The sequence below is a fragment of the Jaculus jaculus genome, chromosome 4 (assembly GCF_020740685.1).
Source record: "Jaculus jaculus isolate mJacJac1 chromosome 4, mJacJac1.mat.Y.cur, whole genome shotgun sequence".
Lineage (NCBI taxonomy): Eukaryota > Metazoa > Chordata > Mammalia > Rodentia > Dipodidae > Jaculus > Jaculus jaculus.
Genome location: NC_059105.1, coordinates 169,856,629 through 169,876,348, shown reverse-complemented (window position 1 = coordinate 169,876,348; position 19,720 = coordinate 169,856,629). Strand labels below are relative to the sequence as shown.

The 19,720-nt window shown below is 43.8% G+C and overlaps 1 protein-coding gene and 1 pseudogene across 1 annotated transcript; one reads left to right on the top strand and one right to left on the bottom strand.

Annotated features, from left to right (window-relative positions):
* Window positions 1–8,047: 8,047 nt before the first annotated feature.
* LOC123460276 lies at window positions 8,048–12,553 on the bottom strand (annotated as a pseudogene).
* Window positions 12,479–19,183, top strand: Rpl24 (ribosomal protein L24). The gene is made up of 6 exons (XM_004670445.3): window positions 12,479–12,556; window positions 12,676–12,751; window positions 13,207–13,317; window positions 16,789–16,925; window positions 17,183–17,246; window positions 19,061–19,183. Exons 1-6 carry the CDS (start codon window positions 12,552–12,554, stop codon window positions 19,139–19,141), a joined length of 474 nt encoding a protein of 157 aa, XP_004670502.1. The 5' UTR covers window positions 12,479–12,551; the 3' UTR covers window positions 19,142–19,183.
* The last annotated feature ends 537 nt before the right edge of the window (window positions 19,184–19,720 follow it).

Genomic DNA, 19,720 nt, shown 5'->3' with positions numbered 1-19,720 from the left:
GAGACAGGCTATTACTCTGTAGACCAAACAACCCAAGTGCTAGAATTCCAGGCACAAGCCATGGGGCCTATATGAATTACTGCAATGTACCTTAACAATAAAAGTGTTTTACTTGGGTTGGAGAGATGGCTTAGCGGTTAAGCGCTTGCCTGTGAAGCCTAAGGACCCTGGTTCGAGGCTCGGTTCCCCAGGTCCCACGTCAGCCAGATGCACAAGGGGGCGCACGCGTCTGGAGTTCGTTTGCAGTGGCTGGAGCCCCTGGCGCGCCCATTCTCTCTCTCTCCCTCTATCTGTCTTTCTATGTCTGTCGCTCTCAAATAAAAAAAAAAAAAAAAAAAAATGAACAACAAAAAAAAAGTGTTTTACTCAAATGTGGAAAGATAGCTCAGTGTTAAAAGTACTTACTTGCAAAGCCTGCCAGCCCAGGTTCAATTCTTCAGAAATTCTTCAAAAACCACATGAAGTCAGATGCAGAAAGTGGCACATGTGTCTTTATTTTGTTTTCGGCAGCAAGAGGTCCTGGCACATGCTTGTTCTCTCTCTCTTTCTCCATCTGGCTTTTCCTGGGTACTGGAGAATTGAACCAAGGCTATCAGGCTTTGCAAGCAAGTGCCACAGCTCTAGTCCTTTTATTTATTCATTTTATTTATTTTTTTTTTTGAGGTAGGGTCTCACTGTAGCCTAGACTGACCTGGAAACTCACTCTGTAAGCCCAGGCTGGCCTTGAAACTCATAGCAATTCTCCTACCTCTTCCTCCTGACTGCTGGGAGTAAAGGTGTGCATCATCATGCCTGGCCTTGTTTTTTTGGTTTTTGATTTTATTTTTGTTTATTTATTTGAGAGGGACAGACGGAGGGAGAAAAAGGCAGAGAGAGAGAGGCAGAGAGAGAATGGGTGCACCAGGGCCTCCAGCCACTGCAAATGAAATCCAGACGCATGCGTCCCCTTGTGCATCTGGCTAACATGGGTCCTGGGGAATTGAGTTTCGAACTAGGGTTCTTAGGCTTTATAGACAAGTGCTTAACCACTAAGCCATCTTTCCAGCCCCAGTATCTAGTATGGCTGAGAATATTTTCTGTTTGTTTTGGTTTTCCAAGATAGGAGGGTCTTGCTCTAACCCAGGCCAACTTGAAATTCACTATGTAGTCTCAGGGTGGCCTTGGACTCATGGCAATCCTTCTACCTCTGCCTCCTGAGTGCTGGGATTAAAGGCGTGCGCCACCACATCTGGCAGAATGTTCTTGACCTCATCATCCTCCTTCTTCTACCTCCCAGGTACTAGAATTACAAGCAGATGTCCATGTCCAGCATTTTGTTTTGTTTTGTTTTTAGTATGTGTTCCAAATGTTCTTTTTAGCAGCAATATTTTTTTTTTCTTTTTTAATTTTTATTAACATTTTCCATGATTATAAAATATATCCCATGGTAATTCCCTCCCTCCCCACCCCCACACTTTCCCATTTGAAATTCCATTCTCAATCATATTACCTCCCCATTACAATCATTGTAATTACATATATACAATATCAACCTATTAAGTATCCTCCTCCCTTCCTTTCTCCACCCTTTATGTCTCCTTTTTAACTTACTGGCCTCTGCTACTAAGTATTTTCATTCTCACACAGAAGCCCAGTCATCTGTAGCTAGGATCCCCATATGAGAGAGAACATGTGGCGCTTGGCTTTCTGGGTCTGGGTTACCTCACTTAGTATAATACTTTCCAGGTCCATCCATTTTTCTGCAAATTTCATAACTTCATTTTTCTTTACCGCTGAGTAGAACTCCATTGTATAAATGTACCACATCTTCATTATCCACTCATCTGTTGAGGGACATCTAGGCTGGTTCCATTTCCCAGCTATTATAAATTGAGCAGCAATAAACATGGTTGAGCATGTACTTCTAAGGAAATGAGATGAGTCCTTTGGATATATGCCTAGGAGTTTTAGCAGCAATATTTATCCTATACAATACCCACAAGACTTAAGTGAAGCATTTAGTGAGGTTTTAGAGGAACAGATCTGACTGAGTATGTACTATACAAGAGGTTATTAGATTGGCTTACAAGGTATGGGCTAGCAGTCTAACAAAGGTTCTCTGTAGGCTGGACCATCTTAGAACCCAGTAACTGCTCAGTCCATTGGGCTGGAGGAGTCCCAATATGGAACTGAAAACCTGGAGGATTGCCTACAGCTGGTGGTCTGTAATCCACTTTGGAGGGCTAAAGAAGCTGTGTTTCGGGCTGGAGAGATGGCTTAGCGGTTAAGCGCTTGCCTGTGAAGCCTAAGGACCCAGGTACCAGGCTCGGTTCCCCAGGACCCACGTTAGCCAGATGCACAAGGGGGCGCACGCGTCTGGAGTTTGTTTGCAGAGGCTGGAAGCCCTGGCGCACCCATTCTCTCTCTCTCCCTCTGTCTTTCTCTGTCTGTTGCTCTCAAATAAATAAATAAATAATTTTTAAAAAATTAAAAAAAAAAAGAAGAAGCTGTGTTTCTATATCAGCAAAAGATGGCAGCAACAGTGTAGACACACTGGACACAGAAGCCAGGGCAGCCAAGGCAGCCAGGCACAAAAGCACGGCTTTTTCCTGGAACATCTTTTTTTGTTTATTTGTTTTTGTTTTTTTGAGGTGGGATCTCACTCTGGCCCAGGTTGACCTGGAATTCACTATGTAGTCTCAGGGTGACTGCGAACTCACGTTTCAAATGTAATTTTTAAAAAGAAAGCTTTTCGAGGTAAGGTTTCACTGTAGTCCAGGCTGACCTGGAATTCATTATGTAGTCTCAGGGTGGCCTTGAACTCATGGTGATCCTCCTACCTCTGCCTCCTGAGTGTTGGGATTAAAGGCATGTTCCACTATGCTCAGCTTTAAAATGTAATATTTTGAATAGATAAATAAATTAATATGATGCGATGGTCGATCACTGTTATCAACTTGATTGGATTGTGAATCAAGTAAGAGATGTGCCACTTGAGCAGGTCTGTAGGGTCATTTTCAGGAAGGGTTAATTTTGGGGGGATCCTCCCACAAAATGGGAGCCCTCCCAGTGGTGGCTTATATATAGAGAAGTTCCAAGTCGGGAATGGTGGTGCATGCCTTTAGTCCCAGCATTCAGGAGGCAGAGGTAAGAGGTAAGAGGATCACTGCGCATGCATCTGGGGTTCGTTTCCAGTGGCTGGAGGCCCTGATGTGCCCATTCTCTCTCTCTCTCTCTCTCTCTGCTTCTTTGTCTGTCTGTCGCTCTCAAATTAATAAATGAAAATATATATATTAAAAAAAGAGGATTGTCGTGTGTCAGTTCGAGGCCACCCTGAGACTGACCAGACAGCCTAAGCTGGTGAGACCCTACCTTGAAAAACAAAACAAACTAACAAACAACAAAAAAAAAAGACCTGGAGAGATGGCACAGCAGTTAAAGGCACCTGCTTGCAAAGCCTAGGTTCTTTCCTCAGCACTCTCATAAAACCAGATGCACAAAGTAGTGCATGCATCTGAAGTTCCTTTGCAGTGGCAAGAGTTCCTAGCATACTCATCCTCTCTTTCTCTTTTTCTCTCTCTCTGCTTGCAAATAAGTAATACCTTTAAAAAAGAAAGACAGAAGAGTGGGCGTGGTGTCGTACACCTTTAATCCCAGCACTTAGGAGGCAGAGGTAGGAAGATCCCCATGAGTTCAAGGCCACCCTGAGACTACATAGTGAATTCTAGTTCAGCCTGCATTAGAGTGAAACCCTACCTTGAAAAACAAACAAAAAGAAAGATGCATGAATCTTTGACTTTTTTCTGATTTTTAAAAATATTTTGTTTTTATTTATTAGAGAGAGATAGAATAGACATGTCAGGGCCTCTAGCCACTGCAAATGAGTTCCAGTTGCATGTGCCACCATGTGCATCTGTGGGCTCTGGAGAGTCGAACCTATGGTTTTTTTTGGTTTTTTTTTTTTTTTTTTTTTTGGTTTTTCGAGATAAGGTCTCACTCTGGTCCAGGCTGATCTGGAGTTAACTCTGTCATCTCAGGGTGGCCTTGAACTCATGGCAATCCTCTTACCTCTGCCTCCCGAGTGCTGGGACTAAAGGCGTGCGCCACCACGCCCGGCTAATGTTTTTAGGCTTCACAGGCAAGCACTTTATCTGCTAAGTCATCTCTCCAGACCCACTTTTTCTACTTTTTAAAACTTAAATTTTTTTTTTTATATTTATTTATTTGACAGAGAGAAAGAGGCGGAGAGAGAGAGAGAGAGAGAAATGGGCATGTCAGGGATTCCAGCAGCTGCAAACGAACTCCAGACATATGTACCACCTTGTGCATCTGGATTACATGTGACCTGGGAAATTGGGAAATCAAACCTGGGTCCTTTGGCTTTGCAGGCAAGCAACTTAATCTCTAAGTCATCCCTCCAGCCCTAATTTTCTTTTTTTTCTAGGTAGGGTCGTCTCACTCTAGTCCAGGCTGACCTGGAATTCACTAAGGAGTCTCAGGGTGGCCTCGAACTCACAGTGTTCCTCCTACCTCTGCCTCCCGAGTGCTGGGATTAAAGGCGTGCGCCACCACGCCCGGCTGCCAGTCCTAATTTTTTGAACTTTTGTATTGACAACCTTTGTACATATACCTAATATACCATGATCAAAATCGCCTCCCAGAGTCCTCCCTTTCCCCCTTCCGAATCCCTGGTCCACTGAATCCCTTCTTTCCAACTAGTCTTTCTTGTATTTTTTTGTTTGTTTATTTTTATTTATTTATTTGAGAGTGACAGACAGACAGAAAGAGGCAGAGAAAAAAAAATGGGCATGCCAGGGCCTCCAGCCACTGCAAACAAATTCCAGATGCATGCGCCACCCTGTGCATCTGGCCCAGCATGGGTCCTGGGGAATCGAGCCTCGAACCAGGGTCCTTAGGCTTCACAGACAAGCACTTAATCACTAAACCATCTCTTCAGCCCCATCTTTCTTGTATTTTGATGTCCTTTATTTTTTTCATTGTAGGGTCTTACTCTAGCTAAGGCTGACCTCAAACTTACTCTGCAGTCCCACGTTGACCTTGAACTCATGGCAATCCTACCTCTGTCTCCCCAGTGATGGGAGCAAAGGCATGTGCCACACCTGGTTCGATGTAATCATTTTTCCCTCTCCTATTTTATGCTGGTCTTGCGAGCTCATGAATTCCATGGCCACATTGTGTTTGAAAGACAGTATTGCAAAGAACTGCTCTCCTTTTGGCTTTTGCATTCCTTCTGCCACCTCTTCCAAAATTGTCCCTGAGCCTTGGAGGAGCTGATGGAAATGTCTCGTTTAGTGCTGAAATTTCTTCTTGGCACTTAGGTTATTTTGGAGTCTCCCTAGTGGCCACTGCCATCTGAAAAAGAAAAGGTTCTCTAAGCAAAAATGGGAATAGCTCACTTTGGGTAGAGAATCTTCTCTTTTCAGATGGCAATGACCTTGGGACGACTCAGAAGGTATCATAGTGCTGGAAAGAAGGGACTGGAGTACTGAGTAACATCTCAACCACACTTTCCAAGGCTCAGGGTCTAATGCAGAAGAGGTGGCAGAAAGAAGGTAAGAGCCAAAGGAAGGGTAGGACTCTGTACAACGTGCTCCCCCCAGACACAAAATGGCCTGGATATCCATGACCTCACAGTGCCTGACACTACTTACACAAGACCGTCATAATAGGAGGAAAAGATCATGACATTAAAATAAAAGAGAGACTGATTGAGATGGGGAGGGTATATGATGGAGAATGGAATTTCAAAGGGGAAAGTGGGGGAAGGGAGGGTATTACCATGGGATACATTTTATAATCATGGAAGATGTTAATAAAAATTGAGGAAAAAATGGAGTAGCATTGATATAGGAGCTTATGATAGAGCTGGAGAGATGGTTTAGCAGTTAAGGCACTTTACTGTGAAGCCAAAGGATCTCTGTTTGATTCTCCAGGACTCATGTAAGCCAGATTCACAAGGTGGTACACGTGTCTGGAGTTCATTTGCAGTGACTGGAGGCCCTGGCGTACCTATACTCTCTCTCTTCTCTCTCACTTTCCTCTGTCTTTCCCTCTTTCTCTCACCCAAGTAAACAAATAAAAACAAAATATAAAAAGGAGCCTAGGGTAAGTGTTTAGAGGGCGGCTTGGTGGGCAAAGTATGTCCATTTAGCAGGACAACAGTCGCAGTTTCCTGCTAGGGCTTATTTCCTCCCCACCCACAGGCTGCTGATTAGGTTTTAAGCACCAGGCATGAATTCCCTCCTGTGGAGCAGTTCTCAACTACAATCAGAAAGCAGATGGTTTTCCCCAAAACAGACATGCCATCATTGTACCAGTTTGCACCTTTGGCCTGCCTTGCAAGGTCCACTGTTGATTAAGACTACTGAGGCTTTTCTCCTCCAAAGACTGAATGCTGCATAAATCTTTCCAGCATCCTGCCAGCTAGTCAAGAGAGAAAAGGCTTCCAGATTAACTCCTGCTTGATTTCTCAGTGACCTGCAGCCCAAGCATGGGTGGTGTCCTCAGCTTAGGGTTTACCATCTGGTTTTCTTTTTTTAAATTTTTTTTTTAAATTTATTTATTTGAGAGCGACAGACACAGAGAGAAAGACAGATAGAGGGAGAGAGAGAGAATGGGCGCGCCAGGGCTTCCAGCCTCTGCAAACGAACTCCAGACGCGTGCACCCCCTTATGCATCTGGCTAACGTGGGACCTGGGGAACCGAGCCTCGAACCGGGGTCCTTAGGCTTCACAGGCAAGCGCTTAACCACTAAGCCATCTCTCCAGCCCCCATCTGGTTTTCTGATGGGCAACCAAGCGTCCTAGCAACAGTCTATAAAGCTTTGGAGGCATTAGGAGCCTTCTTGACCAATAACTTGCTGGAAGGTATCCCAACCTTAGCAGTGAATTATTCTTGTAACAATCAGTGGCTTCTGGCCATAACACTGACCCCTCACCCCCTTTCAGGGTATTTATGCACAAACTCTATTTTTAATTTTTTTTTTTTCAGTTTTTGGAGGTAGGGTCTCACTCTAGCCCAGGCTGACCAGGAATTCACTATGGAGTCTCAGGGTGGCCTCAAACTCACGGCAATCCTCCTATCTCTGCCTCCCGAGTGCTGGGATTAAAGGCGTGTACCACCACACTCAGCTATAATTATTATATTATTTTTTTTACAAATAAACTTAAATTATTTATTCCCACTGATTATTAATCATCATACAGCAAATACAGTATTAAAATATATCATCCTCTGTAAATTTTTACTTAAAAAATGTGACTGTCACAAGTAAAACAAAGCTTTTAGAATTTTCATTTAAAAATACAAATTTTGTGAATAACCATTTTTAGGATGGTAATTATAAAAGTCAATACTAGAGAAAATTATTTCAGATACTGTCTTAAAATGCTATGAAAAAAAATCTTTACTTTGAAAACTGTCAAGAAAAAAATGCCTGAATCCTCTAGAAACTACCACCACTTCTAGTTTATTTTCCCTTTTGTATTTCTCAATCTCTTGCTTTCTGAGGCAAGGTCTCTGCGTGGGGTGAACATTGCCATTCTCCTACCTCAGCCTCCTGAGTGCTGAAATTACAGGTTAAGCCATCATGCCCGGCCTAGTTCTAGTTTCTAACTTCTGTTTTGTACCATCAGCAAGAAGATTCACAATTTAACACTGCAATTACCTGTCAAATAATTAGGTAGAATAAAAGTTTTATATTCATTAAATTGAATATATACTTTTTTTTCTCAGGTAGGGTCTCACTCTAGCCCAGGCTGACCTGGAATTCACTATGTAGTTACTTAGGCTGGCCTTGAACTCACAGCAATCCCCCTACCTCTGCCTCCCAAGTGCTGGAATTAAATGTGTGTGCCACCATGTCCAGCAAATACATGTTTTAAAATGTATAGCTCTTTCATGTAATCTTCTGAGAAACTGGACTATACATATAAGTCTTGCAATTTTATAAAACCATTTGAATCAAAAGTTTTCTTGTAGTCCTGGAGACCAATATTGATACCTTTTTCAATACCAAGTAAAATTTGGTGTTTTGTGGTCTTAAAAGCTAATATATTTGAAGATGTGATGAAGTGGCTCCATCTTTGCATTTATTTATATGATCTGAAATCACAGTTCTGCACAGTGGACATGTTTTCTCTCTGTTCAACCACAGGGCAAATGCACTCATCACAAAATATATGCTGAAAAATTAGAAGAGTTGGCTTCAGATTTTCAGCTTGCCATATTGGACAAATATCAACTACAGCTGAACACTGTCTCTTGCTGGCAACCACTCCATAACTTGGTTGGGTAAAAAATAATTGCAAAACATGTCAGAAAGTTCTCAAGTGTCCAAAAAAGTTCAAAAGTTTTACTATGAGGTAGAATAAAGCCAACAATATCCCAAGACTCCATTTAATCACATGACCAAACTGTCCATAGCTTATAAGGTATTGAAACCAAACTGGTATGGGAACAAAAGTTCGGTAGTACTGACATAATTCTTCTAAAAGCATGTGCCAGTAACCCTTTGATTTAAAAGGCATGATGAAAGAAGGCACCAATAAAATAAGAACCCAATGTGGGATTTAAGAAAATTAAGCTGTAATAAAGTGATTGAGAATGAAAAGTGTAATATAGAAGAACGGAAGATCCTGCTAAGAATACTAGTAGCCAGGCACATTGAATCTCTGACGACCTTTCTCTTAGAAAAACCTGATTTACAATGCTTTTGTTTGCATACATAAAAGTTGTTAGCAGCCCAATCCCAAGAGAAATTCCTGTTATATGCTGCATAACAAGTTTGATACCCAGAATCAAAATGTAAGGAAGACTTCTGCAGCCACTTGAAGAGAGGGCGAAATTCCGAGGAGCTGCTTGCATGTTCCCCAGACTCTGGTGTTGGATCATCAGGCTGCCTTTCTTCACCATGGAAGTAACTCCAGAACCAACTCTGCGCACACCTATGGGCACCTGACTTTTATTTCTAGAGCCTGGACTTCCAGGGTATTCTTTAATTTTTTTGTTCATTTTTATTTATTTGAGAGTGACAAAGAGGCAGGCAAAGAGAGAGAATGGGCGTGCCAGGGCTTCCAGCCACTGCAAACGAACTCCAGATGTGTGCATCTGTGCATCTGGCTAATGTGGGTCCTGGGGAACCGAGCCTTGAACCGGGGTCCTTAGGCTTCACAGGCAAGCGCTTAACTGCTAAGCCATCTCTCCAGCCCCAGAGTATTCTTTAGGCATGGAATTCATCTGAATATGAACATCTCCAGAGTAAAGACAAGAACTATCTCCAGCCAGTCTTGATGGGTGAGGACACTGGGAGGCAGAGGCTTCTTCACCACTTGCACTTCCTGGAGAACTGTGCAGCTGGTTACAACTGGCTTGCATGGCCCTTCAATACTTTTTCTCAGATTTCTTTGCTTTAGATTCTCTTCTCATGACCGGGAACCCGAGGCCTCGGCGGCCACAACACGAACAGCTGCACATGCTGCCCAGAGACGCGCACGCCAAGCCATCTGCCTCGAATGCCAGCAGCCACTCCTAAAATTATTTTTTAATGTATAATTTTATTATTGACAACTTCTATACTTACAATAAACCATATTTCCCTCCTCCCCCCACGTTCCTCTCATCATACCCCTCCCTCTCTCTGTTAGTCTCTTTTATTTTGATGTCATCATATTTTCCTCCTATTATGAGGGTCTTGTGAAAGTACTGCTGGGCACTATGAAGTCATGGATAACAAGACCAATTTCTGGACAGTTGCAATGTGAGGAGTGGTACCATTCCTTTGGCTCTTACGTTCTTTCCACCATCTGTTCCGCAATGGACCCTGAGCTTTGGAGAGTGTGATAGAGATGTTTCAGTGCTGGACACTCCTCCATCCCTTCTTCTCAGCACTACGTTGCCTTTTGGGTCATCCCAGTGGTCACTGCCATCTTAAAAGAGAAGCTTCTCTAACCAAACAGGAGAGTAGCATTAATATACGTTCATGCTTGGCTTTTAGAGCCAATCTGTACTACCAGATTCTTCCAGAAGATGGCTCCCTTTATTTAGTTTCTAGAACTATTTGAAAACCTTTTGCAGTAAATACTCATATATAGCTAGTAGTTTGGTTCTATTACCAAATTTTTTTTTTTTAATTTACTTATGGGCTGGAGAGATGGCTTAGGGGTTAAGCACTTGCCTGTGAAGCCTAAGGACCTCGGTTTGAGGCTCAATTCCCCAGGATCCACGTTAGCCAGATGCACAAGGGGGTGCACGTGTCTGGAGTTTGTTTGTAGTGGCTGAAGGCCCTTGTGCACCCATTCTCTCTGCCTCTTTCTCTCTATGTCTATCGCTCTCAAATAAATAAAAGTAAATAAAAAATTTTAAAAAGATATTTGGGAGAGAGATACAAAGAGGCAGAGAGAGGAACTGGGAGAGAATGGGCATGCCAGGGCCCACAGCCACTGTAAATGAACTCCAGATGTATGCACTACCTGTGCATCTGGCTTATGTGGGTCCTGGGGAATTGAACCTGGGTCCTTTGGCTTCATAGGAAACAAACCACCATGCCTGGCAGCAAGTCAGTACTGTAATCCCATTCTTTTTTTTTTTTTTTAAATTTATTTATTTATTTGAGAGCGACAGACACAGAGAGAAAGACAGGTAGAGGGAGAGAGAGAGAATGGGCGCGCCAGGGCTTCCAGCCTCTGCAAACGAACTCCAGATGCGTGCGCCCCCTTGTGCATATGGCTAACGTGGGACCTGGGGAACCGAGCCTCGAACCGGGGTCCTTAGGCTTCACAGGCAAGCGCTTAACCGCTAAGCCATCTCTCCAGCCCTGTAATCCCATTCTTATGCATTAGATTTTCCCAGTTATATTCCTGTGGAGTCATTTCACATGTCTCCTATATTTACTTTTTTGGGTTTTGCTTAAAGTGTCCCTCAAGCCCAGGCTGACCTGGAATTCACTATGTAGTCTCAGGGTGGCCTCGAACTCACTGTGATGCTCCTACTACCCCTGCCTCCCAAATGTGCCATCATGCCTAGCTGGGCTTTCCACTTTCTAGAAAAGGGCTCTGCTACTGAGCTGCAACTCTACTCTCCGGCCCTTTTCCAATTTCCACCCAGATTACAAAGAGAAAGAAAGAAAGAGTAGAAACCAATTTCCACCCAGATGTTCTTCAATTCAAAACCCATAGAAGATCAGATTTTTAAAAAGGTTTTATATTTAATTAATCAGCAAAAATTTCGATCAAACAGACTTTGATGAAAGCCTAAGTTCATCCAGTTATGGAAGCCCAAGGATTACATTTTTCAATATAGTGGCAATTGAACAGCTACCCAGAGTTGATCACATCCTCAGGTTCTTGCTCCTGATTCTCTGCAGGGCTCTTGAGACTAGATCATCACAATGAGTTTCTGCTTTGCTTTGTTCTGTTTCAGATAGGATTTCATTTCACCTGGGCTGACTTCAATGGCACTGACCTTGCTCCACCTCCTAAGTGCTGGACTGCAGGTGTGAGCGCTCGCCACATTGGTTAGCCACTTTGTTGGCAAATCCACATGTCTTCAACCACCTTCTTATAGAACATTTCTAGGGTGAGTTGCTTGTACAATAGAAACTATTAATCAAGTATTCCATTTGTTTCCTAGTCAGGAACGCTTGCTTCCTGCAGAATTCAAAAATGCTTCCCTTTCACATGCTGAAGGAAAGAAACTGAGGAATCATCCCAAGTTTTCCATCTGTTTCTGAGGCAGTAGTGCTCCAGCAACTGAGCGCCTCTCTGGCCCACGACTGTTACAGCACACATTTAATTGGATTTTTAAAATTTATTTTATTTATTTTTCAGATAGGGTCCCCCTCTAGCCCAAGCTGACCTGGAATGCACTATATAGTCCCAGGCTGGCCTCGAACTCACGGCGATCCTCCTAGCTCTGCCTCCCGAGTGCTGGGCTTAAAGGCGAGCGCCAGCACCCCAGCTTAGATATCTTTATTCCTTATTTTGGGACAGGGTTTCACATCCCCGGCAGGCTGACCTTGAACTTGTGGCAGTCTTCTTGCTTCATCCTCCTCAGGGCTGAGATTAAAAGCGTAACACACAGTAGGCGTTTAAAAACATGTAATAAATGGTTTACTTTTTTCTGATGGTGGGGATTCAACTGCGAGCTTTGCAGCGCATGTCCTCGGCTGAGCGACACAGGCCGGAGCCCACGCGGAAGGCGAGCCCTGACTTCGCTTTGCCTGCGACGGTGTTTACGGAGGAAGCAGGGCGAGAGCGCAGGACACTTCCTGCGGCGGGATGAGGGTTCCTGAGCACTGGGCCGAAGGAAAGGCGCTGACCCGAAACCGAAGACACGTTCGACATTTGGGCTGCCACAGCCGCCGTACCCCTGGAACCTCCCTAGTGTCCGCAGCATAGTTCCGGCAGGAGCCCGTCGCCACGGAAACCGGGACGCGGCGCTGTCGGGTGACGCCATCGCAGGGCGCCGGCCCGCGAGGAGGGGTATAAGCCCTCTTCCCATGATCCTTTCCTTCTCTTCGCCATCTTCCCTCCGTCCCGGCCGCGGCCGTCGCCATGAAGTAAGTGGGCGTCCTGCTCCCAATCCACTGCCATCCTCGGCCAAATGCCTTCTCGGGGCTCTGGGATGGCTTCCTTGGGCCGCGCAGCCCTCCCTGATGGGTTCTCCTTCCGCTTGCAGGGTCGAGCTGTGCAGTTTCAGCGGGTACAAGATCTACCCCGGACACGGGCGGCGCTACGCCAGGACCGACGGCAAGGTAGGAGGGAGGCCGCGCCTCCCGGCCCGGCTCTGCGGTGGGGCTCGGGAACCCTCGGCAAGGCTGCATTAGCGCCTCGGCCTCACGTGAGCCCGGTCGAAAGAGAAGCGTGCGGTGTCGGCGTGCTGGGAAGGGACGAGTGAAGATGTCTGGCCATTGACTGGGCTCCAGGTCCTTTTGGGATCCGAAGGGAGAGGAAGGGGGCTTCATCAGAATCTGACAGTCCCTCTTCCCTTGGCGACGTGTGTAGGCTTGCCTGTGGTTGAGAAAAGAGCGGAGGTACAGATCCTTCTGTCATTCACTTACACCTGCCAACCGCTTATAGGACACAAAACCAGTTGGGTCCCTTGGCCCTAGTTGCATTAATGAGTAGATGGAAGTAAAAAATATTTTTAAAGGGCTTCATTCTTGTATGTTGTATGAAGTTGAATAATTTCTTTGAATTGATACACCAGGTTTTCCAGTTTCTTAATGCAAAATGCGAGTCAGCATTCCTTTCCAAGAGGAATCCTCGACAGATAAATTGGACTGTCCTCTACAGAAGGAAGCACAAAAAAGGACAGTCGGTAAGTTAAATGAGTACAGCTTAATGGGAGGCTCTCATTACAAAAATTAAGCCCTCTGTCCGTCTATCTGCATAGTGTGTCTGTGTGTGTGTGTGGTGCATATGTGCACTGGGAGGCCAAAGGAGGACGTTGTTCCCTTTATCAAGTGTTTCCTTGAGACAGGGAGTTTTGCATTGATTTCAGAGCTTGCTGCTTTTCGCAAGCGCGGGAAATTCTCTGGTGTCTACTCTGCACAGGACTAAAGTTACAGACCTGAGTGGACACACCCAATTATTTATATGGGTTGGGGGACTTACCAAGAGCTGGACTCTGGCTACTGAGCCATCTCCAGTTCCTCTGTCAGTTTTGGCTCTCCTACATTGTGATGAAACAGCGCTATGTGAATGTGTTTTTAAAAACTAAAACATTAGCCGGGTGTGGTGGCGCATGCCTTTAATCCCAGCACTTGGGAGGCAGAGGTAGGAGGATCACCGTGAGTTCGAGGCCACCCTGAGACTACATAGTGAATTCCAGGTCAGCCTGGGCTAGAGTGAGACCCTACCTCAAAAAATCAAAAAAAACAAAAACTAAAACATTAAAGCCAGTCGTGATGGCCCATGCCTTTAATCACAGCACTCTGGAGGCAGAAGGAGGAGGATCGCCTTGAGTTTGAGGCCACCCTGAGACTACATAGTTAATTCCAGGTCATCTTGGACCAGAGTGAGAACCTACCTCTTAAAAAAAATGTATTAGTGGTGTACACTTTTAATTCCAGCACTTGGGAGGCAGAGGTCACTCTGATACTACATAGTGAATTCGGTCCGCCTAGGCAAAACCCTATCTCAGGGAAAATTAAATGAGAGAAATATAAGATAGAAACATTTGATTGAGTTTTAGGGCCCAATAGAGGGTTTAAAGTGTTATAGTCTGTGAAATTGATTAGGATTAGTTCTAACAGACTTTATTTATTTATTTATTTTGTTTTGTTTTTCGAGGTAGGGTCTCACTCTAGCCCAGGCTGACTTGGAATTCACTATGGAGTCTCAGGGTGGCCTTGAACTCATGGCAATCCTCCTACCTCTGCCTCCCGAGTGCTGGGATTAAAAGGCATGTGCAACCACGTCCGGCTTTCTAACAGACTTAACTGGAGTATGCCAACAGGGAGTTCTTGTTCATTCACCGTTGAAATTAGTTTTTTGGTTTTTTAAGGTAGGATCTCTCTAGCCCAGGCTGACCTGGAATTAACTATGTAGTCTCAGGGTGGCCTCGAACTTACAGCAGTCCCCCTACCTCTGCCTTCCGAGTGCTAGGATTAAAGGCATACTGCACCATGCCCAGCTGATTCCACTTTTTTTTTAAAAAAAATTAATTTGGCGGGGGTAGATAGAATGGGTATGTTCGGGCCACTGGCCACTGTATACTAACTCCAGGTGGATGTGCTACCTTGTCCATCTGGCTTCACATGGGTACTGATCGAAACTGGGTCCTTTAGCTTTGCCAACAAGGCAATCTCTCCAGCCCTCCACTCTTGAGAGATTGAAAGCTGGTACTCAGAATTTATACATTCATAGCATGGTTCACAAAAAGTGAAGACAACACAATAGTGTCTGAGTGGAAAATAAAAGACTCAAAGCAGTTGGGAGGTGGACGCAGAATTGTGAGTTTGAGGCTAGGCAGGGCTACCAAGTGAAACTCCGTCTCTATAAAAAAAAAAAAAGGTACAGGTTAGGTGTCATCTCAAATGACAAGTGCTTAAGGCCAGAAGGGACTTTGGGGTTTTAGAAAGGGGGATAGCTGCATATACATAAGGTATTGGTGTTGATTGGAACTCAAGTTTAATGTTGATTTGTTTCTTACGACCTGAAGGTAATGATGATTATTTTTGCTTTTTTTTTTTTTTTTTTTTTTTTGAGGTAGGGTCTCACTCTAGCCCAGGCTGACCTGGAATTCACTAAGGAGTCTTAGGGTGGCCTCGAACTCACGGTGTTCCTCCTACCTCTGCCTCCACAGTACTGGGATTAAAGGTGTGCGCCACCACTCCCAGCTTACTTTTTATTTTTGTTTTTTTGAGGTGGGTTTCACTCTAGTATGTAGTCCCAGGGTGGTTTTGAACTTTCAGCAATCCCTCTACCTCCCAAGTGCTGGGATTAAAGGCATGCACCACCACGCCTGGCTGGTTCTACTTTTGTAATGTACCGAGAATAGGCAGATTGATAAAGAGTAGAAAGGAGAGAAGTATGGGTAGCTTAAAGTTTAAAATGGGTTTGGGGGCTGGAGAGATGCCTTAGTGGTTAAGTGCTTGCCTATGAAGCCTAAGGAAACCGATTCAAGGCTCGATTTCCCAGGACCCACGTAAGCCAGATGCACAAGGTGATACATGCATCTGGAGTTTGCAGTGGCTGGATGCCCTGGCGTGCCCATTCTCCTCCCCCACCCAGCCTCTTTCTCTGTTGCTCTCAAATAAATAAAATTTTTAAAAGTGGGTTTGGGATGAAAAACATTGAGACATAAGTGTTGGCATTTTCTTTTTGTTATTCAAGGTAGAGACACTGTAGCCCAGGCTGACGTGGAATGCACTATGTAGTCTATGATCACCTTGCACTCATTGTGACCCTCCTACTTCTGCCTTCTGAGTGCTGGGATCAAAGTCATGTGCCACAACACTGCTAACGTTGGCATTTTCTACAGTAAGATTTAATATTTGTAAACAGATCTAAGAATTATTTTAACCACAAGTATTTTTGTTTTCTCCATATGAAAATTTAAAAGGTAATCTTGCATAAATGTATCTTAATTCCTCATTTAATTGTTCTTGGACTTAAAGGTACACTACAGGATCTTACTTTTCAGCCAGATGTGGTGGCTCTCACCTTTATAATCCTAGCACCTGGGAGACATGTAGGAGGCCAGCCTGACTGAGAGTACAAAGTGCATTCCAGGTCAGCCTGGGCTATAGCAAGACCCTCCCTTGAAAAACAAACAAACAAAAATCTTACTTTCCATAAGAACTTGAATATAGGCTTTTTGTTTTCTTGATGTAGGGTCTCACGCTAGCTCAGGCTGACCTAGAATTTACTATGGAGTCTCAGGGTGGCCTCGAACTCATGGCAATCCTCCTACCTCTGCCTCCTGAGTGCTGGGATTAAAGGTGTGTGCCACCACGCCCAGCTGAATATAGGCTTTTAATATGCAGCAAAAAAATCACTTTTTTCTTTTTTTTTAAAGACATTGTAAGCACCTTTATTTTTTTTATTCATTTTTATTTATTTGAGAGTGACAAAGAGAAAGAGGCAGATAGAAAGGGCCAAAATGTATAATAAGTGGTTAAAACAATTCATAACTTGGAATATTAAAAGGTGTTTCATATACTTGGCACTAGTCATCATTTGTTGACTATTCTCAAGAGTTTATTCACTGTCTTAAAAGACCTAATTTCTTCCAACGTCATTAAATAAAGGTCATAAATGTGCTCTGAATCTTTTTGGTTCCTAGGAGGAAATTCAGAAGAAGAGAACCCGGCGTGCAGTCAAGTTCCAGAGGGCCATCACTGGGGCATCTCTTGCTGATATCATGGCCAAGAGGAACCAGAAACCGGAAGTCAGGAAGGCCCAGCGAGAGCAGGCTATCAGGTGAGGACTGCTTCACCATGAACATTTGAACTATTGGTGTGAACTCAATATTTGGCTTATAGGTAGAGGACCCTAATTTCGTGTACAATGCTAGTCTAAATAATGTTAAAACTCTTCAGTTATAGGTTATTGTACAGTCTGCATACTTTCTAACCTGACTTACACAATCAAACTTAAACTCTTTGGACTTACAAATGAGATAGTTTAACTCACCCAAATTGGCACCTGGTGAACAAATGTTACTTTTAACTCCCCAGGGCTGCCAAGGAAGCAAAAAAAGCAAAGCAGGCATCAAAGAAGACAGCAATGGCTGCTGCTAAGGTAAGTGTGGCTTCCCCCCCCCCTTTTTTTAAGCTTCAGAGATTAGAAAGTCATAACAAATTTAGTGTGTATTGGAAATAGTGGTGTGGCTGATTTCCAGGTGAAAGGTTAAGATTCCTGATGTATTTAGACATGAGTAAGTCTGTTAATTGTAGATGTGTTAAGAAGAGGGAAGATAAAGGTGAAGTTTATTTTTTTGTTGTTGGTGGTGGTGCTTTTGTAAAAAAACGTTTTCAGAATGGGTGCACCAGGGCCTCCAGCAACTGTGGATGAGCTCCAGATGCATGTGCTACCTTGTGCATCTAGCTTACATGGGTATTGTGGAGTCAAACCTGGGTCCTTTGGCTTTGCAGGCAAATGCCTTAACCACTAAGCAATCTCTCCAGATCCTTTTTATTTTATTTTATTTTTTTTTTTTTTTTTGAGGTAGGGTCTCACTCTAGTCCAAACTGACCTGGAATTCACTATGTAGTTTCAGGGTGGCCTTGAATTCAAGGCGATCCTCCTGCCTCTGCTTCCTGAGTTCTGGATTAAAGGTGTGGGCCACCATGCCTGGCCCTAGCTTTGTTTCCTTTTTTTAATTATTTGAACATGTATATTGGGGAAGGGGGCACACCAGAGCCTCTTGCAAACGAACTTCAGATGCATGTACTACATAGTGCTTCTGGCTTCACTTGGGTACTAGGGAATTGAATCCAGGCCGTAAGGCTTTGTAAGCTAGCATTTTAAACTGCTGAGTCACCCTTGCAGCCCCAAAACCATTGGTAAAAACAGTAAGGGCTAGAAAGATGGCTTTGCGTTAAAGCACTTGCCTGCAAACCCCAAGGACCCAGTTTCAGTACCCACTTAAGCCAGATAGATGTACAAGGTGGTGCATGCATGTGGAGTTTGTTGACAGTGCCTAGAGGCCCTGACAGCTCATTCTCTTCCTCTGTTAAATAAATTTAAATAAACAAGCATGGAAAAAACAATGAAAATGGGGGCTGGAACGATGTCTTAGTGGTTAGGTGCTTGCCTGTGAAGCCCATGTACCACGGTTCAATTCTCCAGGTTCCACATTAGCTAGATGCACAAAGGGGCACATGCATCTGTTTATTTGCAGTGGCTGGAGGCCATGGCCCGCCCATTCATTCTCTCTGTCTGTCTTTCTCTTGTCTGTCACTCTCAAGTAAATAAATGAAAATAAACAAAAAAATAAAAACAGTGAAAATGGGAGAGATGGCTTAGCGGTTAAGTGCTTCCCTGTGAAGCGTAAGGACCCCGGTTCAAGACTCGGTTCCCTAGGACCCAGTTAGCCAGCACAAGGGGTACACACATCTGGAGTTTCTCTGCGGTGGCTGGAGGCTCTGGTGTGCCCATTCTCTCTCTTATCTGCCTCTTTCTCTGTTGCTCTCAAATAAATGAAAATAAACAAAAAATATGTGTATATATATTTAAAACAATGAAAATATCATATATGGTGATGCTAACCTATAGTCCCAGCAACTGGCAGGTAGAAGGAGGAGGATTTGTTTAGTCACTCTCAGCTATATAGTGATTGAAGGCCAGCATGGGGTAATTTGAGACCCTGCATTCAAAAAAAAAGTTTATGGTAGAAACCCGTGCTACATTGTATCTTTTTAGTCTAATCGGTGACATTGTATTTGAGTAGGAGTATAAAGGTGTGTAGACTTAACAAGGGGAAAAGGTCACATTAGGAGTACAGAGTACGGTTATTAAGCCGGTCTAGGTGATATACAGGATAAGAACAGGGTGATGAAATTTTGTGTGTGGAATAAATACTGCAATGTAACATTGGTATCTTTATTTCACAGGCTCCCACAAAAGCAGCACCTAAGCAAAAGATTGTGAAGCCTGTGAAGGTTTCTGCTCCCAGAGTTGGTGGAAAACGCTAATTGGTAGATCAGATTTTAAATAAAGGTCCATCTATAACTCTAGGTTGTGCTAAAGTTTTTTTTTTTAATCTCTAAGCATACTGGTCTTACGTGACAATTTTTTTTTGGTTTTTCGAGGTATGGTTTCACTCTAGCCAAGGCTGGCCTGGAACTTCACTATGTAGTCTCAGGGTGGCCTCCAACTCACAGTGATCCACCTACCTCTGCCTTCCAAGTGCTGGGATTAAAGGCATGCACCATCATGCCTGGCCTAAGCTTAAAACTATTAAAGTTAAGAATTTTACATGATTGCTAGCTTGGCTTAATTGAGTACATGTGGTATATCACATTTGCATACGATACTATCTTTGTTTACAAAGAAGATATTCTTGAGGCTTGGGAGATGGCTCAGTGATTGAAGGTGCTTGCTTGTAAAGCCTGCCAGCTTGTGATTGATTCCCTAGTACATCTGTAAAGCCAGATGCACAAAATGGCACATGTGCCTGGAGTTCCTTTGCAGAACTGAGGCAAGACTATACTCTCCCTTCTCTTTCTGTTCACTAATAATTTTTTTTTAAACAGATGCTCAGGGAGTTGGAG

Bases quoted from the DNA above. Each gene is read 5' to 3' on its own strand.
- Rpl24 (XM_004670445.3), top strand. The intron at 13,318-16,788 runs GTAAGTTAAATG...TTTGGTTCCTAG, and splicing joins AGCACAAAAAAGGACAGTCG to GAGGAAATTCAGAAGAAGAG. The intron at 16,926-17,182 runs GTGAGGACTGCT...TTAACTCCCCAG, and splicing joins CAGCGAGAGCAGGCTATCAG to GGCTGCCAAGGAAGCAAAAA.